This window comes from Aptenodytes forsteri, unplaced genomic scaffold, assembly GCF_000699145.1.
Source record: "Aptenodytes forsteri isolate BGI_AS27 unplaced genomic scaffold, ASM69914v1 Scaffold66, whole genome shotgun sequence".
NCBI classification, from domain to species: domain Eukaryota; kingdom Metazoa; phylum Chordata; class Aves; order Sphenisciformes; family Spheniscidae; genus Aptenodytes; species Aptenodytes forsteri.
This window is the reverse complement of record NW_008795131.1, coordinates 530352-550544: the sequence shown is the minus strand read 5'-3', so window position 1 is coordinate 550544 and position 20193 is coordinate 530352. Positions and strand designations below refer to the sequence as shown.

General features: G+C 52.2%; 2 protein-coding genes across 5 annotated transcripts in view; both read left to right on the top strand.

Annotated features, from left to right (window-relative positions):
- DHRS13 (dehydrogenase/reductase 13) overlaps window positions 1-4813 on the top strand; it is a gene marked incomplete at its 5' end in the record, with an annotated part of 14100 nt that extends 9287 nt beyond the window's left edge. Inside the window, one exon of the mRNA XM_019471761.1 lies at window positions 4739-4813. Coding sequence (XP_019327306.1) covers window positions 4739-4813 — 75 coding nt within the window. The remainder of the gene's footprint in view (window positions 1-4738) is intronic.
- A 2553-nt stretch (window positions 4814-7366) lies between these two features.
- Window positions 7367-19991, top strand: FLOT2 (flotillin 2). Of its 4 annotated transcripts, none has more exons than XM_009278156.1 (10): window positions 7367-7446; window positions 12209-12299; window positions 16925-17048; window positions 17475-17593; window positions 17998-18111; window positions 18204-18323; window positions 18764-18978; window positions 19164-19347; window positions 19509-19658; window positions 19838-19991. In XM_009278156.1, exons 2-10 carry the CDS (start codon window positions 12225-12227, stop codon window positions 19874-19876), a joined length of 1140 nt encoding a protein of 379 aa, XP_009276431.1. In that variant the 5' UTR covers window positions 7367-7446; window positions 12209-12224; the 3' UTR covers window positions 19877-19991. The 4 variants fall into 4 exon arrangements, with proteins under 4 accessions (XP_009276431.1, XP_019327364.1, XP_009276432.1 ...); XM_019471819.1 differs by lacking the exon at window positions 12209-12299 and adding an exon at window positions 10273-10363 and having other exon boundaries at window positions 7368-7446; XM_009278157.1 differs by lacking the exons at window positions 7367-7446; window positions 12209-12299 and adding an exon at window positions 16355-16431.
- The last annotated feature ends 202 nt before the right edge of the window (window positions 19992-20193 follow it).

Genomic DNA, 20193 nt, shown 5'->3' with positions numbered 1-20193 from the left:
CTGTTGCTCTTGCTTCTGGCTGGTCTGTTACCAGTTCATCTCTCTTGGGTAACAGACCTGTTACGGGCATTACTGAGGAGATGCCAGAAGCAGGCTGCAATTTTGGAAACAAATATGCCCGCTGTGGCGGCTGCTTCTAAGGAGTTACAGACCACACCCACCAGCTGCCTGGAGCAGCAGTATTTCTTGCAGTTTTCCTCATCTTCTGCACGTCTCTGCAGTTCTCAGCTGGGATCTAGAGCTGATGCTGCGCTTCCCTCCAAAGAGACCCCTGTCAAAATCAGCGCCGCTTGGTGAGATGCCACGTCCGGCGGGAGGAATCGGGAAGCCGTGCTCCAGGTGTGCCGGGATGCCCTTCAGTCTTAAAAGCTTGGTTTTGTTTCTGTTCCGCTCTGAAGTTTACAAAACACGGCTTGCAGGATGAGCCAGCAGGAATTTGTGGCATCTGCTTGCAGTTCCAAGTGTCACGCTTTCCCGCAGCCAGGAGCAGTGAGCCGAGGAAACTCCTCGATGTACAGCCGTGTTTTGGGAAGGGAGCGCAAATCATGCCAGGCTCTGTGAGTCAGAATTGGGTTCGGTGCTGCCACCAGACGTGGCTTTCCTCTATTACTGCCCAACATGGTCCGCAAACGCTTGCTGTCTCCCGAGAGCACCGTCTCTGAGCTTCAGGGGCAGCCTGAGAGATGCAGAGCCCCGCAGCTCCTCCGTGCTTACGTGCAGAGTGAATGCCAGGGCATTAGTGGGAGGCGCGTAACTACAAGCAGTTGTAGTTCCAGGAACTTGAGCCCTGTCTCTCCGGGGAAAAGCAGAGGGGACCTTGGGGGCCAGCATTTATTTGCATGATATTAAGTTGGATTTGGGGAGAGAAGGGGAAGGGAAGAATAAACCAACAGCAAATAATATTAAAAGCAGGCTTTTGGCTTGCAGCCTTGAATTGTTATACAATTGTTATTTGAAAGACTTCACTTTGCGGGAAGGCACCTCCAAATCATGAAGCTGATTGGAAAGTTTTCTTTATTGTAAATTTAGCCTGTGCCTCTTAAAGGAAGTTTGGTCACGTCCCTCCCCGGCATGTGTTTTTTTTCTGAGGAGTGGTGTTCTTTCTTTTCACTTTCTTGTGAGACACTTGAGTTCCTCCAGTGCTCGAGGAGCAGCCGGCTGTGCCTTGGGAACGTCTGTGTGTGCAGGAGCTTCGTAGCCTTATTTGGGAAGCCGCTTCCCGGGCACGGGTCAGCACTCCGCTGGCACTCGCGTCCTTCTCCTGTTGAGCAACACCAATCTCCTTCTAAGAAACTGCACTCGGTTAGCCAATCCGTCCATGAAATGTAGAGCCCAGGCTTTGTAAGAACGCTCCACAAAGCCCAACGGAGGCGATGGTGGTCTCTCTGGAATGTGAGTCTAACTTTGCTGGAGGGTAGAGGTGCTGGGAGCCTCCGGGTGAGGTTTGGTGCAAGCTCTGAGGAGGCTTTGGCAGGCGCCTGGCCCATCACTGAGTCTTCTCCAAGCGCAGCTGGAGCCGATCGAGTTTTCAGGGAGATACACAAAAGTACCTGTTCATCCTGATATCCGAATGTTCCCACCAGCTAAATAGGTTGTCTCAGATGCATAATGCTGGGTTTGGGTTACAGTCTGGCTGAATGCAGCTTTCGCGGCTAAGGATCAATCTGCTAATTTTGAAATACAATGCTGTAATATTTCTGCAGAGTCTCATAATAAGGAGATGTAATTTATAATAGCCCTGCTCATCCCACAGTTGCCATAAGTACACGGCGTTGCCCGAATCTCTATAGTTGGGGCATTTTCCTTCAGGCTGACGAGGGCTGCAGGGCGGCACCACGCAGCAGTGGTCCCACAGCTTCAAGGTGAGCACCTGGAGATGCGTGACCGGGGAAGGTTGGCACAGCCCACCGTGTTTCTGGGTCAGAACAAACTGCTGTTTCGGCAAAAGTTCAGGATGTGAAAGGAGGAAAAAAAGTCAGGGGAGTTGCAGCCCAGCCAACCTGCCTTTGTTTCCTAGGAGAATACTGACACAAATACACCGCTCGTAAACACCTAGAAGAAAACAAGCAACGTGCATTTGCTGAGTATGAGCCGTGCCCAGCTAATCTGACTTCCCTCTCAGGTGGGTTAGCGCTCTAGGGGATGAGGAGAAGCGGCAGATGTTGTACACCTTGCCTTTACTAAGGCTTGTTACACTCTTTTATCATTTCTCAGAAGTCAGCTTGAGAAATACCGTCCAGCTCAGTTTCTCAGACTTTAGTACAGCGCCCTTTGGGGCTCCTTGATCTCTTTCAAAGTAAAAGAAGAGCTAGCAGTTAATTCCAGTTTTGTGTAAACATTTCCTGCCGCACCCCAGCAGGCAGGGGCAGTTAACCCTTCCAGAGCTGCTCTAAGCTCTCTCATCCTGTTGCTGCAACCTTCTTATTCCTGCAAGAGGAACTGGTCATGATTTTGAACCAATGTGACTGTGCTGTTCTATGGTACTTCTCTAAGTTTTGAAAGCCCGAAATAAAGGCTTCTTGAGGCTCTGCAAGCCCTTCCTGCAAGAGGCCTACAGCCCACAGTGTGAGGAGGAACTGGTTTCTCAGATACTATAAAATTAATATGAAACTGCCTGGAAAACCATTGCCAGGGAACTTGACAGTGGCTCACTGTTCAGCTGAAAGGATTTATCAAGCAAGTTCCTTGTTTTGGCTTGGATAATGAAACCGAGAATGTGCTTATTGAATTTGCAGACAGTACTGAGCTGGGAATGGATTTGCGAGCTTTGAAGAGCTGGATCAGAATCAAAATGAACTCAACAGGTTGACCGAATGGTCTGAAAGAAGTACGATGCGGTTCAATAGGGAGAAGTGCAGAGAACGGCACTTAGGCAAGAACAGTCGATTGCATGAAAATGGAATGGGAGGAGAAGGTCCAGGCCGTGTCCTGCAGAGAGGCATGGTGAGCAGCAAGAGGCATCTGAGACCTAACGCTCGTGGTGGGGCTGATGGCATCGGGGTTGTCCCTCCACTTCCAGCTGCGATCCCAGTTCTTCAGCCTCAAAAGCGATATGAGTTTGTGGGAAGGAGTAGGCAGCTGCAGCTGGGTTTCACGTGAGGTTTTGCCCTTGTCTGCATTCGTGCCTTTGGAGCCGGAGTTCAAAACTGTTCCCCGGGGTTGAGATCAAGGTATTCTACCTCTCGCACCAGGCAAACCGTGCAGAAAACTGACGGTGGCACTGCTTGTCGTCTGCCAGGTTTAACTGAGTACTCCTGCAAAGTTAGGTTCTTTGTTTTGGCTAGCCAAAAATCTTTCCCCACGTTTTGGCTAGCCAAAAATCTTTCCCCGCGGTCAGTTCCATGCTGCTTGTGATGCTCGGTGGTTGCTGTCCAGAGTGCGGCATCGCAGCTTGTCTCAAGTTTGTAGCACGAGATTGCCGGTGCTCAATACAGCTATTCACCGCTTGCACAAAAGGCAACTGATGCAGCTCCTCTGCGATGTTTCCTTCTCGGGAGGTAGTTCTTCAGCTTTTTGCAGGTGGTGGGGCTCAAGGTTTCCCTTGTTAGGTGCTTGTTAAATCTCCAAGGCTTGCAAATTACTCTTCAGAAAGGAGAAGGAGGTAGACAGAAAAGCCTCGGGGCTTTCCTTTTGGTTTCCAAGAGGAATGCTGGGGCAGTATCTCTGTAGTTTTGTTGTGTAACTTCATTGTGGTTTGTCTTCTCTGGGTTTCTGTTTACAAGATGAGTTAAACTAAACGTGTGTTTTTTAAACTCACTCTGTAGCATTGTAGCATAAACTCATAGCTTAAAATGAGTCATTTTGACATAGATGACATCCAAAACAAGCTAGCCAGCATAATCTGCTTTCATCAGCTGTAGTGACCATCAAAGGATTTCATGGATTCAACTCAGAACCCTGCATCTTTTAAATTTAATTTTTGTTAACCTTGTGCAGTTTCTGCATGTGGACAAAGCCTAATTTATATGCACAGTAGGGCCTAAGAATCCAGACACTGACTTTAGTCTAGACCCTGCTTTATTACATGAGTTTCTTTCTGTATGCCTTTGCCTTTTCCTCTCCTCTCCATTATGTCTTTTGTCAGTCACTGTTTTCAATTATCAATTTTTTCCTTGTCTTTCTGCACTCGCTTGCTGCACTCTGCACCCCACGACATCTCCCAGCACAGGGCTGTTTTTCTAACAAATCCGGCTTCTGTCCGACTGGACCGAGCTGTTTATTCCCAACTTGGGCGGTGGGTCCTCCCGGAGGAGGAGACTCCAGCACCGGATTGCCCTGAACTGAGGCGTGAAGGTGGCGGCTCTTTCTGTGCAGGTGAGGGCAGCGGCGTCTGCTCTGTTCTTGTGTTCAGCCTGCAACGGTCTCCGGGAAGGAATATAGCTATCGAGTTATCGTAGCAGCCTGTTTACCACGCGCTGATTTCTGAATGCTCACTGCTTCCTGCCAGAATACAAGCTCATTGCCTCGAGTTACCTTAGGAGAGCGAACAACAGAGCTTGTTCACAACCTCAAATTGTCCCGGCTTTGATGTTTTGAGCCCCGTGTCCCCGTAACATTTATCTACGAACTCCCAAGTGATTAATCTCATTTCATTTAAAAAAAAAAACAAAAAACAACAAAAACCAGACAACGTGCTTTCTCCTGGTTCTGGGAATTCTTGCTTGAACATGGGACCCCCTCGTTTGGGAAGAGGCCAAGCTGGATGGTGGCTTCCCGGCTATGAATCCTCCATTTGTAGTGCGCCTGGCCGCCGTACACTGCCCCGGAAGAGGCACGGTGGATGTTTGTGGAAGCGATGGCCAGGCGGCTGTGAGACCCGGGCTGCTAGAACAGTGGGCGTATTATAGCTGGAAAAGGCAATTTCTCTGCCAAATCTCCTTGTGCAAGAGGGTTTATTCTTTAGCCTTGCAAAGATTCCGCTTTGTTGGTTCCTTTTTCGCTTGCTCTCTGAGACTTGGGAAAGAGGCTGCGGGACTGCAAAGGGAAATGAGCGTTCGGCTCATCTGACTTGCGTTACCAGGACGGAGCTCTGCTGCGCTCAGACGTCCGGCTTGCATGAAAGCAACCAGCTGGCATCCTGCTTCTGTTTAATGTGTTAGTTTTCCCTGATTTTTCGTATGCTCTGAACATTTTTTTTTTTGACATATAATCTAGCTTAGTAAACTGTGCTGTGCAGCAACGTTGTGTAGCGCTGGGAAGCAAGCATGGGGCTGGCTTTGGGTGTCATACTAAATAAGGTATTTCCTTGCATTGCCTGCAGAATAAAAGAAACATCTGTGTGGAGAGGCACATTCTTGTAACAACAGTGGGTTTAGGGTGCGGGGTTTTCTCAGAACATTATTATGAAACGAGTACCAGAGGTTCAGCGAAGACCCTGTGAAATAAAGTACCTTTCCACGTGGAGCTGCTTTTCCTGACTGCCAGGAACACCTCCCTTCCTGTTCTTGGAAAACAAGGGCCTGGCTAAAAGGCTGAGCTAACCGGGCTGACGTCCTCCAAGAAATGTTAAAAGGCGTTGCGGTTGTTATGCTGCGGGATAGTGTATCATCAGGTTCTGTAACTCCTTGCCTGGCTGAAAGAGCCTTCCAGCTACAGGAAGAAGGTATCCAGAGGCTGTCTCGGAGGTGACGGGAGAATATTCCTCCAGGCTGTGGAGCACAGGAGACCCGAAAAAGTGTGTAAATCCGTCTGCCATTTGTGTTTACTTCCTACTGAAATCGGAGGGTGAAGAATTGTAGATGGGGCCGACGTGTCGGTGTATCAACCGTTGCGTGGAAGCCAGTGAAGCAGGCGGTATCTTTAGCTGATAGCGGAAGATGGCCAAACACTTGAGGATGGGGAGGAGGAGGAGGATGGGGAGGACAGAGTCCCCTCCTGCGGTCTAGAGGGCCCTGCCGGCACGCTGGCCTGGATGTGTGCTGCCTTTGCTTCTTCATTTTGACCTATCGCGGCAAACTTAATAATCGTCGTCTCCCTTGAAAGGGCTGTCTTCTGTGGCTGCCGTCTGCTGGCTTCGTAGTTCTCCCTTTCCCCTCCCACAATGCGAAGCTCCCACAGCGCTGCAGCCGCGCTGTTTTCCCTGCGTGCCTGCTCTTCCTCTGCACTGGCTCCGTCTTGCCTGCGTAGATAGGTCCCGCAGGGCTGAAACCGTCTCTTGCTCTGTTGGTACAGCGCTTGCCTTGCTGAGGCCCTCGGGCGCTGCTGTAATAAGTGTGATTATGGATAACAGGCTAGGGAGGGACTGCTGGCTTGATCTGCCTGAGAGACGGCAGCTCGCAGCTCTGGTCCGAGCCGGGGAGCTGCAGAGCTCCTCCCTTGCCAGGCATGAAACCTAGGGCTGGTTGCTGGCAGGGTGCTCTCTTGGAAGGTAGCGGGTGTCTTACGCCTTGAATCAAAGACGTGAAAATCCAGACAGCGTCTTCTGGCTTCACTGGGGTCAAATCTTAAATGTGTCAGGGGAGTTCTAGAGGCTGCCCGAATTCTGGGCACAGGCAGCTCTGTGATGGACCGTGAAGGCCTCAGGAACCACGGTACTTGCATGAGCCAGAACTAGGAGATGTTTTTGGGGAGCTCAAGGGTTCTCTCCTCCTCCAACGCTGACCTGCTAGCTTTTTGATGGGTTTAAGAGTTCTCTCCTCCTCCAACGCTGACCTGCTACGCCAGCTTTTTGATGGGTTTAAGGGTGGTTTGCAGTGTGGGTGAGGGAAAGGAGATGGATTTCTTACATGGCTTTCCATGACGGAGCTGGTGCATCACAGTTAAAGATACTGAAGCATGTGCTTACGATTCTGTTTGCTAAAAATGCTTAAACTGCTTAACAAAACTAAAATAAAACTGTGGTTTGAAATACAGTCGCTTTCTGTGTGTTATTGTTCATCACACTGAATTATTACAAATACTATTTTCCAATTTTATAAGACAATTCCAAAACAAAGGTTGCCTTTGGAAAATGGCCATGTGAAGCCCATGGAGGTGAGGAGAACGTTGGGTTCCCCAGTGGCCGGCTGTGTTTCGGCCGACCGAAGGGTGTTCCAGGGCTGCTGTGGATCTTGGAAAGAGTTTTCTGCATTCATTATTTATCAGACACTGCAAGCATGCTTGGATTCTTCTGGGTCGTGTTGCAGAGCTTGGCTTGGTAGCACCCCTTGCTGTAACGTGGTCGAGCCAAAGTGCTTCCCCTGCTCTGAGGGGCTGGGGGAACCGATGACCCCCCAGGATGCCCTTTCCTCAGCACCCAGGGGCTGGGCAGGCTTGTTATGAAGTTGTTCTGCTCGTGACTCCGTCTGGGTGCAGGTTTTTCCCTGGCTGAGAGCAACGCGCGTGTGTGTAATGCCTACGTCTCTGTGCTTTCTGCTGTGCTGCAGGTGGCTGTTGTGGCTCTGATGTAAAGCAGTATGTATACGGAGGCTGGGCCTGGGCTTGGTGGTGCATTACTGACACCCAAAGGTAAGGAGACCCCCGTTATTTGTGGTTTTGGAGTATGAGTTAGGCAAAGCCATCCCAGTGGGGCTGTCAGCAGTATCTTTAGGAACACGGGACTGGGCACTGCATATGAAATCATGGATGAGCGTCGGCCCAGCCCGCTGCCTTTGGCTGTGACCAGCTCCCGGCCCTTCGAAGGAAGGCTGCCTTGCCTACAGCGCTGCAAGTAGCTGGAAGGAACAGCGTGTGCCCTGCGACATGCCTTGAAGCGTGGGGAATGTAGGGCCCCTCACAACCCCACAGCTTCTGGCCGTCCTCTGCTTTGAGTGATGGGGCTGAGGTTGTCCAGGGCCCTGCAGGAGATAACCCTGTCGTTTCAGGCTTACCTGGCAGTAAATGATGATTGATGATGTGCAAAATAAAATCACGGGATGGGGGAGTTCTGTGCTGACTGATTTTGTGGGGACAGCTGGGTATCACAGTGCAGAAGACAAAAAAGAAAAGAAATCCCATGCTTTCAGCTGAAGTACTTTTCAAATGGCCTCTCTGTCCACACCTCTCCTCAAACCCAAGGCAGTCAGATTGCTTTTTTTTTTTCCTTTTTGGTTGTTTTTGAGTTACCTAAAACCCACCAAGCTGAGAGGGCCGTAGCCTGGCTGGTCAGTGTGTTTCTTCCTGTGCAGGGGAAGGCGAGAGCCCTGCTCTCCTCTGCTGCCTTTGCAGCGCTCCGCAGCTACGAGGCTCTCGCAGGGGTGCTGGGCAGCGGGGCCACCGGGCTGGCTCATCCATGAGTTCACAAGAGGAGCTGAGTTCTGCCCAGTATGGCCCAAACCCTCACCCGGTAACAAACACGTTTATGGCATGCAGTGGGCCAGTGCCCCCTCCTGCTCCTCAAGTCTCTTTTTCTAAAAGATGTGCTGACTGCTGTCACCGTGGGAGCAGACTGCGTTCCTATTTAAAACCACGGGATTTCCTTTCTCTCCCTTTCCTCAGTCGTGGATTTTGCTTGCTGCTTCTTACCGCGCTGGTCTCTGAACTAACATGCTGTGATAGTGCTGCTGTCCTGCTAACGTAGCTCTTCGTCTTGAGGATCTGTGGGAATGTTATTCTCTCCTAACACCTCCCTCATGCTCACCAATGCAGGTTTCCTCCGTCTGTGTAAAAAATAATAGGGAAAAAGGATAAAGACGTGACTTTTGGGTTTTTGCACTGAGTGACGGCCAGAGGTTGTAGTTAACCCTTACTGCCTGATCTTGCCACCTCTTTTCCCTGTTCATGTGTTGCCACCAGCAGAGAAAGTGAGCATGTTGCTGCCCTCGCTCTGCAGATGATACACTACCGTAGCTGCTGTTCACCGGGGGGGGGTCAGGCAGCTTGCCTTGTTCGAAGGGGTCCTGGCTGCTGCTGGCAACTGACTCACGACACCTCTCAGGTCCTCTTTCAGGTGGCTGGTACTCGGGATTGCTACGAGAGCCTACCATAGTGCTCCGGCTGCATGAAGAGGTCTCAGCTAACACCTGCTGCTTTAGCCGGGGCTTTCCAGCGGTGCTCATACGAGGTGGGAGGGGAAGGAAAGGCCCGGCTTGTGGGCGCAGTGCTTAAAGAACTGCATTTGATCCAGACAAGCTTCATTCTCCAATTTTTGTGAGGCGTCTCACTGGGAGAACTGCTGATTTGAACAAGTGGTTTCTGCTCCTCCTCTTGTGTGAGAAGCCCGGAGAACAGCGCAGGACCTTGACCTGCCGTGTGCAGGAGATAACAGATGTATTCGGGAGGCTGACTTATTAAGTTAAGCAAAGGCTGAGTCCAGGGCCAAGAGCTGCTTGCCAGGAATGAGCTGTCATATGATAGAAGTCTCTGCACTATTTAGCAAACGGGGCTCTTGACAGGAATGCTAGCACCCAAACAAATCTTTTGCTTTAAAATCTATACCCCCGGTTCATGCCATGGGATATGGGGCTTAATTCTCCTGTTGAAAACAGGGCCTTTCCCAAATACCATAAGCGGTGCCACAGATGGAGCCTGCTGCATTAACATGAAGAGTGAGGCAGATTTCCTCCTCTGAAATTAGGACATCTTTTCTGGACCTGCCAGTGCTGAAAGCAAGAGAGACAGCAGCAATTGTGTTGCTGTCGGCAGCATCCCGCCAGGTAGCACTAACCTGGGAACAAAAGGAACAGTTAGAGCTGGCAGGGTGCTGGGCTCTTATCCTGCTGCAACCTTGAGGACTGGAGGGAAAAAAAAAGAAAAAAAAAAAAATCCTGTCCCTGTTTAAGGGTCAGAAATAAAAGCAGTGAGAGAGGCAGCGTGGTCTTACATGCCTCTGGGGGAACCAAATGGTATTATTCAGCTTCTCAGGACAGCACTTGGAAGCACCTTCTCTCATCAGTGCCTTAGCCAGGGGTGGGTAGCCAAGTCCCTGGCGTTTTCATTTTTCTGGCCCCTCTTAAACGTTGGCATAGAAGCATCTACATTATTACAAAAAGGAATTTTCTGTGTGTGAAGATGACTCCAACAGAGAATTCCAGCTGACTGCAGGATGGCAGCCCAGGTGGGACACACGGTTCAGTTTCATCTGCGGTGACTTATGGGATGTAGGGTGGAGAGGAGCCCCCAGCCTGTTTAGCCTCATTAAAAGGAGCAGCTGGATGCTGCAAACTCCCTGCCCTGACGAGGGAAGCTGGTCTGGCCCAGCGTTACGGAGCCCTGGGAGCGGGCAGTGGGAGAAAGGCAAACTGAACAGGGAAAAGCCAAAACCTGAAAGTCTCGTCTGTCCTTTGCAATGAGTGTCTTACTCTCTGATAACTGCTTTGTATATTTGCTGTCCTACCCTTATTCCTCGCTGCTCAGACTGTCTTTGGAGGTTATGACCATCCTCTGTCGCTGTGAGAATATTGAGACGTCGGAGGGGGTCCCACTGTACGTAACAGGGGTTGCACAGGTAATAATCCACCAGCTTCCTAACATTGTGTCTAACTGTTTATCCCTCTGTTTTGAGCAGCAGCAACAGCAGCAGCAGCAGGATAACATAAAACCTAATAGTTTTGTAATGGGACAGTTGAAATCTCAATATCTTCCTCTCCTTCCCCTTCTCCGGCGCTTGCCCTGGGGCGCACTCCACAGTTTATAGGTAATGCAGACAGATGCGTACTTGGCAAATTCCAAATTCAGCATCGCTGTACTGGCTCCTTCTGATAACGCTGCAGATGTTTGCTCCAGCTGTAACCCTTTCCTCGACGGCACTGTTTCCATTGTGTGCTTGGTGGAGAGCAAAAGGGCACCTGCTTTTGTGTGGAGCCACAAGCAGGCCAGATTGGGTTCTGTGCAGGATTTGGGGCAGGTGGGAAGGCAGGTTTTGTGCCATTGCAAAAGGAAGCCTGTACACGTGTGGGGAAATTGCAATTTGGCTCTGCATTTTTGGATATGGGTTTCTGCTCAGCCCTTCTTCCTCCACATGGAGACAGTGCCCATTTTGGATGTTGTCATGTTTGAAAGTACAGCATAGAGACCTTGGATGAGTTTCAACATACAGGACTAACGTTTGCACTGTGACAGTTATGAACCGGTGTAACAGTAATTACCAAACATCCCTGTGACTTGCCGGCTAAGAAGCAGCACAGTATTGAAATTAAATTCAAAGTATAGATTAGGTCTTCGGAAGGCTAAAATCCTGCACTAGTTGATTAAAGCTGTGAACGCATATGGCAAAAAATGCCTTTGCGCGTCCTGGACAGTGGGATCTGTTTTATCAGCTCTTGGCTTGCGTGCCAGTTTAATTAGGACAGTGGCCAAGGCAGGCATGAACTTGCAGAGATACGTTTCGGCACCTCCAGCCAATCCTGGAGCGACTGGGCGTGCACGCAGCAGCCCAGCGCAGCCCCTTCATGGTTCAGATGTTTGACCTAATGTTCACTGACACAAGCTCTCTGCCCTGTGGCTCCCTGTCCTGACTCCCAACGCCTTCCCGGCTTGTTATGGCCGACATGAGAGCCAGGCTTTGCTTCCTGAAGCAGAACCTGCCACGGCCAAGCATGTCTCTTGTTTTACCAAATCATGACCTGCAGATTGCCGGGTCTGGCCGAAGTACCTTGGGTGACTGAGAAAGCTCTGGAGCTGCAGGATCTGTTCCTGGGTGCCTGATACTATACAGGCGTGGCCCTAAAGAGCTGGAGACTCACTTCTGTCTGCCTTGGGGTCACGGGAGACAGGAAAAATAGAGGAAGAGGTGAACCAGATCAGGGGGTAGGTCTGTGTTAATGCTAACCCAGCGAGGGCAAAGGCAGGGCTGCTTCTTGCAGCATCAGCGCCAGGTTTTGCCAAGCAGCAGGGCTCCTGCGGGGGTGGCAGTGCGGGGCGGGCGGGAGCATCCCGGGTCCATGCTGTGCTTTTAAACCAGTGACACCAGCCAGCGAGAGCACGCGCTGCCCCGGCGTTGGGCAGCGTGGCACAGCGAGCCTCTGACAGAGGGCCCTTTGGGGTCCCAAAGCTGCTAGCTTCTGGCCACCTCGCTAGCCCAGCAGAAGGGAAAGGGTCACGGTATCGTTTCCAGTCTGGCTCCCAGCCTTTCTCTGCTGATAAATTGCCTTTAAGTGTTATCTGAAAATCTATTTCGTGGCCAAAGTGACTTGTCTGTCTCCAGTCACAGATGCAGTCCCTTGGCTGCATACTGCGCCTGTCTTACATTACCTGTGATGAGTGCGGCAGGTAGCCCAGGGCAGGAGATGCAAGGGGAAGAGCTGAGTGTGTGTTACCTGGAAACGTGCAAATATTTTACGTTTTTTGGCAGGATTTCCCTAGAGATAATGACGTTACAGCCCAGGTGTGAGGACGTAGAGACGGCGGAGGGGGTAGCTTTAACTGTCACAGGTGTGGCACAGGTACAGTAACTCCAAAACATCATTTCAGGAATGCATGTCTCTAACTTACATCTGGTTTTCCCCCTTAAGAGGTTGCTGTTGTCCAGGAACAGAAGCCAACTGCTCTGAAACAAATTTTTGTACAAAACCATGCTGTCCTCATTGGTTCAAACACGCTACAGCATGTCCCGTGTTGTGAAGGGGGTTGTGACCTCTCCTCCTCTCCCCAAAATCATTCCTCTTTTTCTGGTATCTCATTTGTCCACGTGGCAAATGAGGTGTGTGTGGGTGACTTGATCTGTTTGTGAAACGCTGATGTACCATGGAGCCCTTGGAGCTGTGTGTGACCCTGCAGGACTGAGCCATTCACTCCTGAATGGTATCGACCATTATGTCGCTTTGGATTATTATTATTAGCATGTGGATCTTGTAATTCTTCACGGTGAGTTAAAGCTTAAAGAAAAAACTTGGTCCCTCCAGGCACTAAAATTTGTGTATAAAATTTCTGGCTTGAATTGAATTTTGATTCTCTCGAGCCCTCTTCATACGTGAAAAGCAGCTCTTGCTGCTTGTGATAGCACACTTAAACACCTGCATTTCTTAGACTCCGAGGTCTGCTGCCCTGATACAGTCTGTCTTTGTGACAAGGTCCTGCCTTGGGGAGGATGCTGGGAAGAAAATGTTGTTAGCTTTCAACTGAATTTGACTCCTCGAATAGGCAGCTGGATGCTTTGATTGAAAATTGCTCCTGACAGCTCATTTTGGGTGTATAAAACCAAGATAGCGGTTCTCAGAGTGCGCACAAGGCTGCGGTTACCGTGTGTCCAAGGCATGTCCAGGTCTGTTGTTGCAGGAGAGGTGACTGCCACATTCCCTGCGGTGAGCAGTGGAGCCGCGGGGAGCTGCCGAGTGACACAGCGATGTGACCAAAATCCCACGTGCGTCAAAAGGCTCCCCCCAGGGACGAGCGCCGTGGCTGCTGCAGCCCTTTTAAGACCGAGCGCTTGACAGATTTCACCCAGTGCTTTCCAGAGCAGCGGGTTCCTCCCTAGGTTCATTGGTTTGCTCTGAACTGACGTTGCAGAGGAGCTGCGTGCTGTGTCTGTGCGTAACTGAGGATATGAATTCAGCCAGGAACAGTTTCTGGATTGTCGCACATGGCAGAAGGGCTGGGCACGACCGTGACTCAACAGCGGATAATCCATCGCCCTGCTGCTGTTGGGGAACGTGGCTACGTGCAAGAGCGCCAGCACGGGAGCCAGCATCTTGGGCTCGTCCTGGCTCTAATCGGTGTGAACCAGCATCCTTGTTTTCAATTCGTCGGTTCTTTAGATCCATTTGGCTGCTAATATGTCACATAACCACAGTGGTCTTTGCATGGTTGGCAAAATGCATGCACCCGTGTCTCCCCTCACATATTTCATAAATCTGTAGGCTTTTCCTTCTGTATTTGGAAAAGGTATTTCTGTGAAGCCAGCGTTCCTTTTTGACCTAGTTTTGGGACATCCTTCCATTGCCTGCAAAATGGTCTAGGCTGGGTGGCGTGCGGTAGCAGAAAGCTGGATCACCAGGTGCCTTGATTTAAAAATGTAGCTCCCAGTTCATCTCATTCATGCTATTCTCTCTTCTCACTGTTCATTTTTTTTCACTCTCCTTTAATTTTAAAGGTTTAGGGTTGTGAGGTGCAAGGAATTACCATGCAAAGCAGGCTTCTTGATTTAAAAATGTAGCTCCCAGTTCATCTCATTCATGCTATTCTCTCTTCTCACTGTTCATTTTTTTTTCACTCTCCTTTAATTTTAAAGGTTTAGGGTTGTGAGGTGCAAGGAATTACCATGCAGAAAGCAGGCTTGGGGCAGCTGGGGACGTGCATGGCAGAGGTTACCTTAATTTTGCAGAAGTACTTTTGAGGTGAACAGTTTTCTTTTAAGAGCTTGTGCAAAAAAGGAGAAAAGCAAAAATGTTATTACTAGAGAAACACCTTTTAAAACATTTGCGGTAATAATAGAAGTGCTAAATGTGCATAAGGATGCTGTTCTTTTTTTGAAGAGAGATGTAATGAGTACTCACCAGTAGCCTCCTTCCTGTGCTGGCTGGGTGCTTGGGGTGCGCTGGGATGCTGCTGCCTTAGGCCACACTGGGCTTCGTATCCTTCCGTACCATTTTTCTGAGCCTCAAGCTAATTGGATTGCCTCTGCTCGCCCCTCGCTGTGATTGCAGGTGGCTGGAGCTGGGCGCAGCAGTATCGATCCTCCAGATGGGATTGTTTTATAGAGGCTCTCTGATTTCCTGCCAGCTAAACACTCTCTCTCTGATGTGAATGACATTTGAAGAAGCACCAAGTGTCGCAGTGCCCTGTCTGAAATACTGGAAACAAGCTGAGCGCAAATTGCTCAACTCTATTTTGTTTTGTGCAACCTTTGCTTTGTAGGTTGACATCCGTGTTGAGCGGGTAGCCAGGCTCCTTCGGGCTGTCCAGGGTTTACCGGCGCGGGCAGGCTGCTGGCTGGCTTTATTCACAGAGGCTGAATCGTTCCTTGCTCCTGTTAAGTACCGCAGGGCCTCTCTTAACGAACATCCCGCTCCGTGCTCTGACTGTCCTCTCTGTAGCTTCCGAAGGGTGGGGATTGTTTAGAGAGGTGGAATTGCTGGCAGATGCGCACCATAAACGTTGCTGCTGAATCTAATTGGTTTGGGTATTTGCAAAAATCTCCCGTTTGCTGTGAGATGAGCCTTGTGCAGGGCCCACGCTCCCTGGTGCAGCTCCATAAGCAGCTCTCCCAACTCCCCCTTGTGTAGAAAGTGCACACTGCTGGCCTGGGGTGCAGGGACAAGAAACCGCTGTGGCTTGGCTCCTGAAGGAGCCCAGAGGTCTTGGGGAGAATGCAGAAGAGGATTGCTACGCTTGCCCGAGATTCAGTTTGGCATTTTGACTGGGAGACCCAGCCTGAGAAGCAAAGGTAGGAAATAGGCTCAGCCCAGGCTGGTGTTTCTTCACGTTACTAGGGGTAGGGCTGTGGCAGGGTTGTGGCAGCTGAGTCTTGGTCAGCTCGCCACATCTAACACTGTCCACCTCTGGTCCCCTTAGAAGGTGGTGGCTGGTCCCAGTTGTCCTGCTCTCTGGCAGTGCCGGGGCCGGGTGCTGCTGTTCAGCTCCGGAGGTTAGGCTGCGGGATCGTTTCAGACTCACGGGCTATCAGACCAGGCTTTCTCAAGAAATAGTCGTATTCCTTTTGCCAGCAGTTCGACCCTGAAGAGCGGTCTTATAGGTGTCAGGATGAGGTCTGTAGGCTCTGAACCCATCAAGAGCGTGCACTGGGACCCTCGGAGGGCCCCTCTGCAGCACCTGAAGGGGAGGAGCCAGGAGGCGTCCGAGCCAGGACCATGCTGGCATCGCAGGTAGCAGCAGGTCCAGCCAGGGCCCTTGGGGCAGAACGCAGGGTGCCACCAGCATCTCGTGGGACGGGAGGCACTGCCCAGCCCAGATGTCTCCATGAGAGGGTGCTGTGGGACCCGCTCAGTGCCCAGAGGTCCCAGCAGGGTTGTGTGGCTGGTATGGCCCTGCTTCCTTCTCTGGTGCTGCCAGACACAGAGACGTCCCTGTACCCAGGCTTTGCCTGAGCCCTCAGACTGGACCCACCAGGAGCTGTTGCCTTGGTGGGTTGTAGCTCCTCATAACTGGGTCCTATAAAGCTTCATGAGCACACATGTCCACTGCCTCACGTACCCCATGGGGATTTTTAACCCACTTTGCCTTTAAAAAGCAGCTCCGTGACCAGCAGGACCATCTTAAGACCCTGGCTGGTCTGGACCCGGGCATGCTTTTACGTCTGGCTTTGACTGTGGGAGGTGAAAGCGGCGCTGGGGCGGCTCCCCCACCTCTGGGGATCGTTACCAGACTGACCGTGCCGAGCGGGACAACCAGGTCCTGGCCACGACACACTGGGGTCACCGCAAAGGGTGGCTGGGAGCTCCCAGACACGAGCAGGACAAACCAGCGTGCTACGGCCATCTCATCTCATCTCTCCTTGCAGGGAACACCAAATGGAGCCCCTGTTCCCAAGCTGCTCCTTGGGCAATTCAGACTCTTCCTTGTTCTCTGCCTTTCTCATGTCAGACAAATTATTTCTAGTGAAGAAGGAGGAGGAGAAAGGTAACGAACTGCCTTTTGGCCAGGGGTGGTAATAGTGAGCCCTCTCCTCCTAGGTCTGGTATTGGTGCAGTGACTGAACTGGTAGTTCAGGGCTCTTTGGTAGAGTTTTCATCAGGTCGGACGGACTTGTAGGGCCAGGTTCTGTCCCCACATCACCCAGTGGCCGCTGCTGTGGGATAGATAGCTGCAGGGAGCACCTCTCCACGCTGAGCTGCAGTCAGTGTTTGGAGAGGTGTCTGCCCCGGACGCTGGCACTGCTGCGTGTGCCTGCAGCAGGGCTCTCCCCAGCAGCAGTGAGCGGGGGCTCGCTGGCCGGTCCGGTGGCCTGGCTCAGTGTGGTGACAGCTCAGCATGGTCCCTCAGAGCATCGGTAGCACGGGGCCTGGCAGCTTGGTGGTGGTACTGCTGCTTCTGCTGCTGCTGCTGCTGTTGGATGCCTGTCCCTCTTCGGACAGGCGCCTTCAGTCCCTTTGGTTTTGTCTCCTGTCTCTAGGTGAAGATAATGACTGAGAAGGAGCTCCTGGCTGTGGCCTGTGAGCAGTTCTTGGGGAAGAACGTGCAGGATGTGAAGAACGTGGTCCTTCAGACGCTGGAGGGGCATCTGCGCTCCATCCTAGGTGCTCACGCTCTTTAAGGCATCTTGAGTAGCTTTCTCCCTTCTCTGCTGGCTGGTCCCAGCAGTATTGCTGCCACCGCAGCAGCCGCAACGGGTGCCCCCTCTGCTGACTGCAGAGGTGGCATCTTAGATTGTTCCTCCCCTACAGCAGCTCCTGCTGTGTGGCTGGGTGTTGTGATAAATGAGTTTTCAGTGCCTGCAGTAAGAGATGTCTGAGTCCCCACGGGTTACAGGTAGCACGTGTGCGTGGTGGTTGCGCTTGTGAGACCGAGATGTTGGTGCACACTGCAGGGCCTGGGCAGAGGATTATGCCCTTGTGTCCAGATCTGAAGAGATTAGGGGCAACGAGCATGTTGCTGAGCTTAGATTCACACTGTTGTGTGTTACCTGTTCCAAATAAAGTGCTTCGCCTTCCTTCCCTCTGCAGGTACCCTGACAGTGGAGCAGATCTATCAGGACAGGGATCAGTTTGCCAAGCTGGTGCGGGAGGTGGCAGCTCCTGACGTGGGTCGCATGGGTATCGAGATCCTGAGCTTCACCATCAAGGTACACCCAGATGTAGGGCGCTGCGCCATGGGGCAGCCGGCAGCGCTGTAGGACCAGCACAACAGAGTCTGGCCCTGGCTCCTCTGCTGCAGCTGGCTGAAAGGCTCCGGCTAACAGCCTGCCCCAGCCCTCCGGGAGTTTCCATGACAGCTGCCACAGCGTGTCCTGTATCCAGGCAGCTGGGCCAAGAGCACCTGGTAGCTGCCTCTGGAAACGGCTGGTGGAGAGAGCTCGCTGATAACTGAGCCTCCAGGGAGTCGGAGGGAAGATGTCAGGGAGAGCTCGCCTCTCCCTGTCACGCCGGTTTCTGGCAGCAGGCTGACACGGCTCATTCTGACCCTGGCCAAGGGAGCAAGATGGAGTCGCTCGTTTGACATGGTTATGACTTATCTTCCCCTCCCCAGGATGTCTACGATAAAGTGGATTACCTGAGCTCCCTGGGAAAGACTCAGACTGCCGCTGTCCGAAGGGATGCAGACATCGGTGTGGCAGAAGCCGAGCGAGATGCTGGCATTCGGGTGAGTCTGGAGACGTGCTGGCCTTCCCCAAAGCAGCCTGTTTTGCTCTAGCTGCGCACCCTGGAGCTCTGCTCTCTGTTGCCTCTCTGCAGGAGGCAGAGTGCAAGAAGGAAATGCTGGATGTCAAGTTCATGGCAGATACCAAAATAGCAGATTCCAGACGGGCTTTTGAATTGCAGAAGGCTGCCTTCAGTGAGGAGGTCAACATTAAGGTGAGAGGTATCCGACAGCCCAGTTCTGTTCTCTGGCTGGTTCGTGATGGTGTTGGTAGCTCTGGGACTGTCCGGCTTCCTCCTCCTGCATGTGTTAGGAGAGCTGGAGGTGGAGAACCCAGGTTTCTATGTCACAGTGTGCGCTCCTTGCAGCAGATTCCTCTCCTGCCCTGTTTGCAACGGTTAAGTGGACTAAGAGGAGAGGAAAGGATGGGGAGGGTCATCCAAGCTGACCCCAGAGCTGGTTTGGCTCAGGTGCTGTGGGAAGAGCGCGCAGGGAAGGACAGCAAGTGCAACTCTGGGGATAGGGACATCACCTCTGGGGGGAGGTTTGGTCCAGAGCAGGAGCCACGTCTGTTTTCAGGGCCTGCCAAGGGTCCTTCTGTCTGCGCACAGGAGATCATGGCCAAGACCCCTCTTCTCATCTCTCCCGTGTGCAGACTGCGGAGGCCCAGCTGGCCTACGAGCTCCAGAGCGCCCGGGAGCAGCAGAAGATCCGCCAGGAGGAAATTGAAATCGAGGTGGTGCAGCGCAAGAAGCAGATCGATGTCGAAGAGAAAGAGATCATCCGGATGGAGAAGGAGCTGATAGCCACTGTGAAGCGGCCGGCCGAGGCTGAAGCCTACCGTATCCAGCAGATCGCCGAGGGCGAGAAGTGAGTGAGCCCGTGACCCGGTCGGAGAGGGACCAGCCCTCAGCCCGGCTGCACGCTGGGCTGGGGTGAGGTGGGAGCGGAGTGGGCTCTCTGCGGGGCAGGCACGTGGCTGACAGAGGGAGGGAAGCATTGCTGGGTACGCTGCGGGGATCTGGGCTGCTAGAGGGCTGGGTTTCCCTTTCCAGGGTGAAGCAAGTCCTCATTGCTCAGGCGGAGGCAGAAAAGATCCGCAAGATCGGAGAAGCGGAGGCCTTTGTGATTGAGGCCATCGGGATGGCGGAGGCTGAGAGGATGAAGCTGAAGGCTGAAGCACTCCAGCAGTATGGAGAAGCTGCCCAGCTGGCTCTAGTGCTGGATGCGCTGCCTGAGGTGAGGAGGGAGCAGCTTTCCCCAGCTCCGCACAAGTGGTGAGGAGTTCCCAGGCTGGGCCAGGTCTGGGGGCACAGAGAGGCCCCACAGGCTTGGCCAGCAGGCTGGTGAGCAGCTCCTTGGCTCTCTGCTCATCCCGCCCTCCTTCCCTGCCTCCCCAGATTGCTGCTAAAGTGGCTGCCCCCCTCTCCAAAGTGGACGAGATCGTTATTCTCAGTGGAGAGAGCAGCAACACAACGTCCGAGGTGAACCGTCTGCTGGCCGAGATCCCCGCCTCCGTGCGTGCCATCACCGGCGTGGATCTCACAAAGGTGAGCCGGGCTCCGGCAGCTGGCAATTCCTGAGGCTCTTAGGGCACAAGGACCTGCCTGAAAACTTTCAGACTCCCAGGGAGCCTCTCCTTCCCCAGCCCTGCCTGGCCGCAGAGTGCAGGCAGCTCCCTGCCTCCCCCTCATCCAGCCCTAACAGCTTCTCTCTTCCCCTCCTACAGATTCCCCTGATCCAGAAAGCCACCGGGGCCCAGGCATGAGGCTGGCCAACCCAAAGCTAGTGAAGATCACTCCCTGTTATGCACTCAGACATCAACTGCCTTCAACACGTGGGAATTCCTTTTATATCAAAGACAATTGGAGTTTCATTTTTAAGCTCTGGTGCCTTATTTTGTAGGGCCAGAAAGATGCATGTCTAATCAGCTGCTCTTTTTATTACAAAGGGTGGGAGGGGATTTAGTTTGTAATTAATTGTATATTGTATCAGGCCGGGGTTTGGATCCGATCCCCTTACGACTGGCAGCTTGTCTGGTGTTGCAATCCCGGTGCCTTGCTGTTCTCTGTCCTCAGGCGGCCG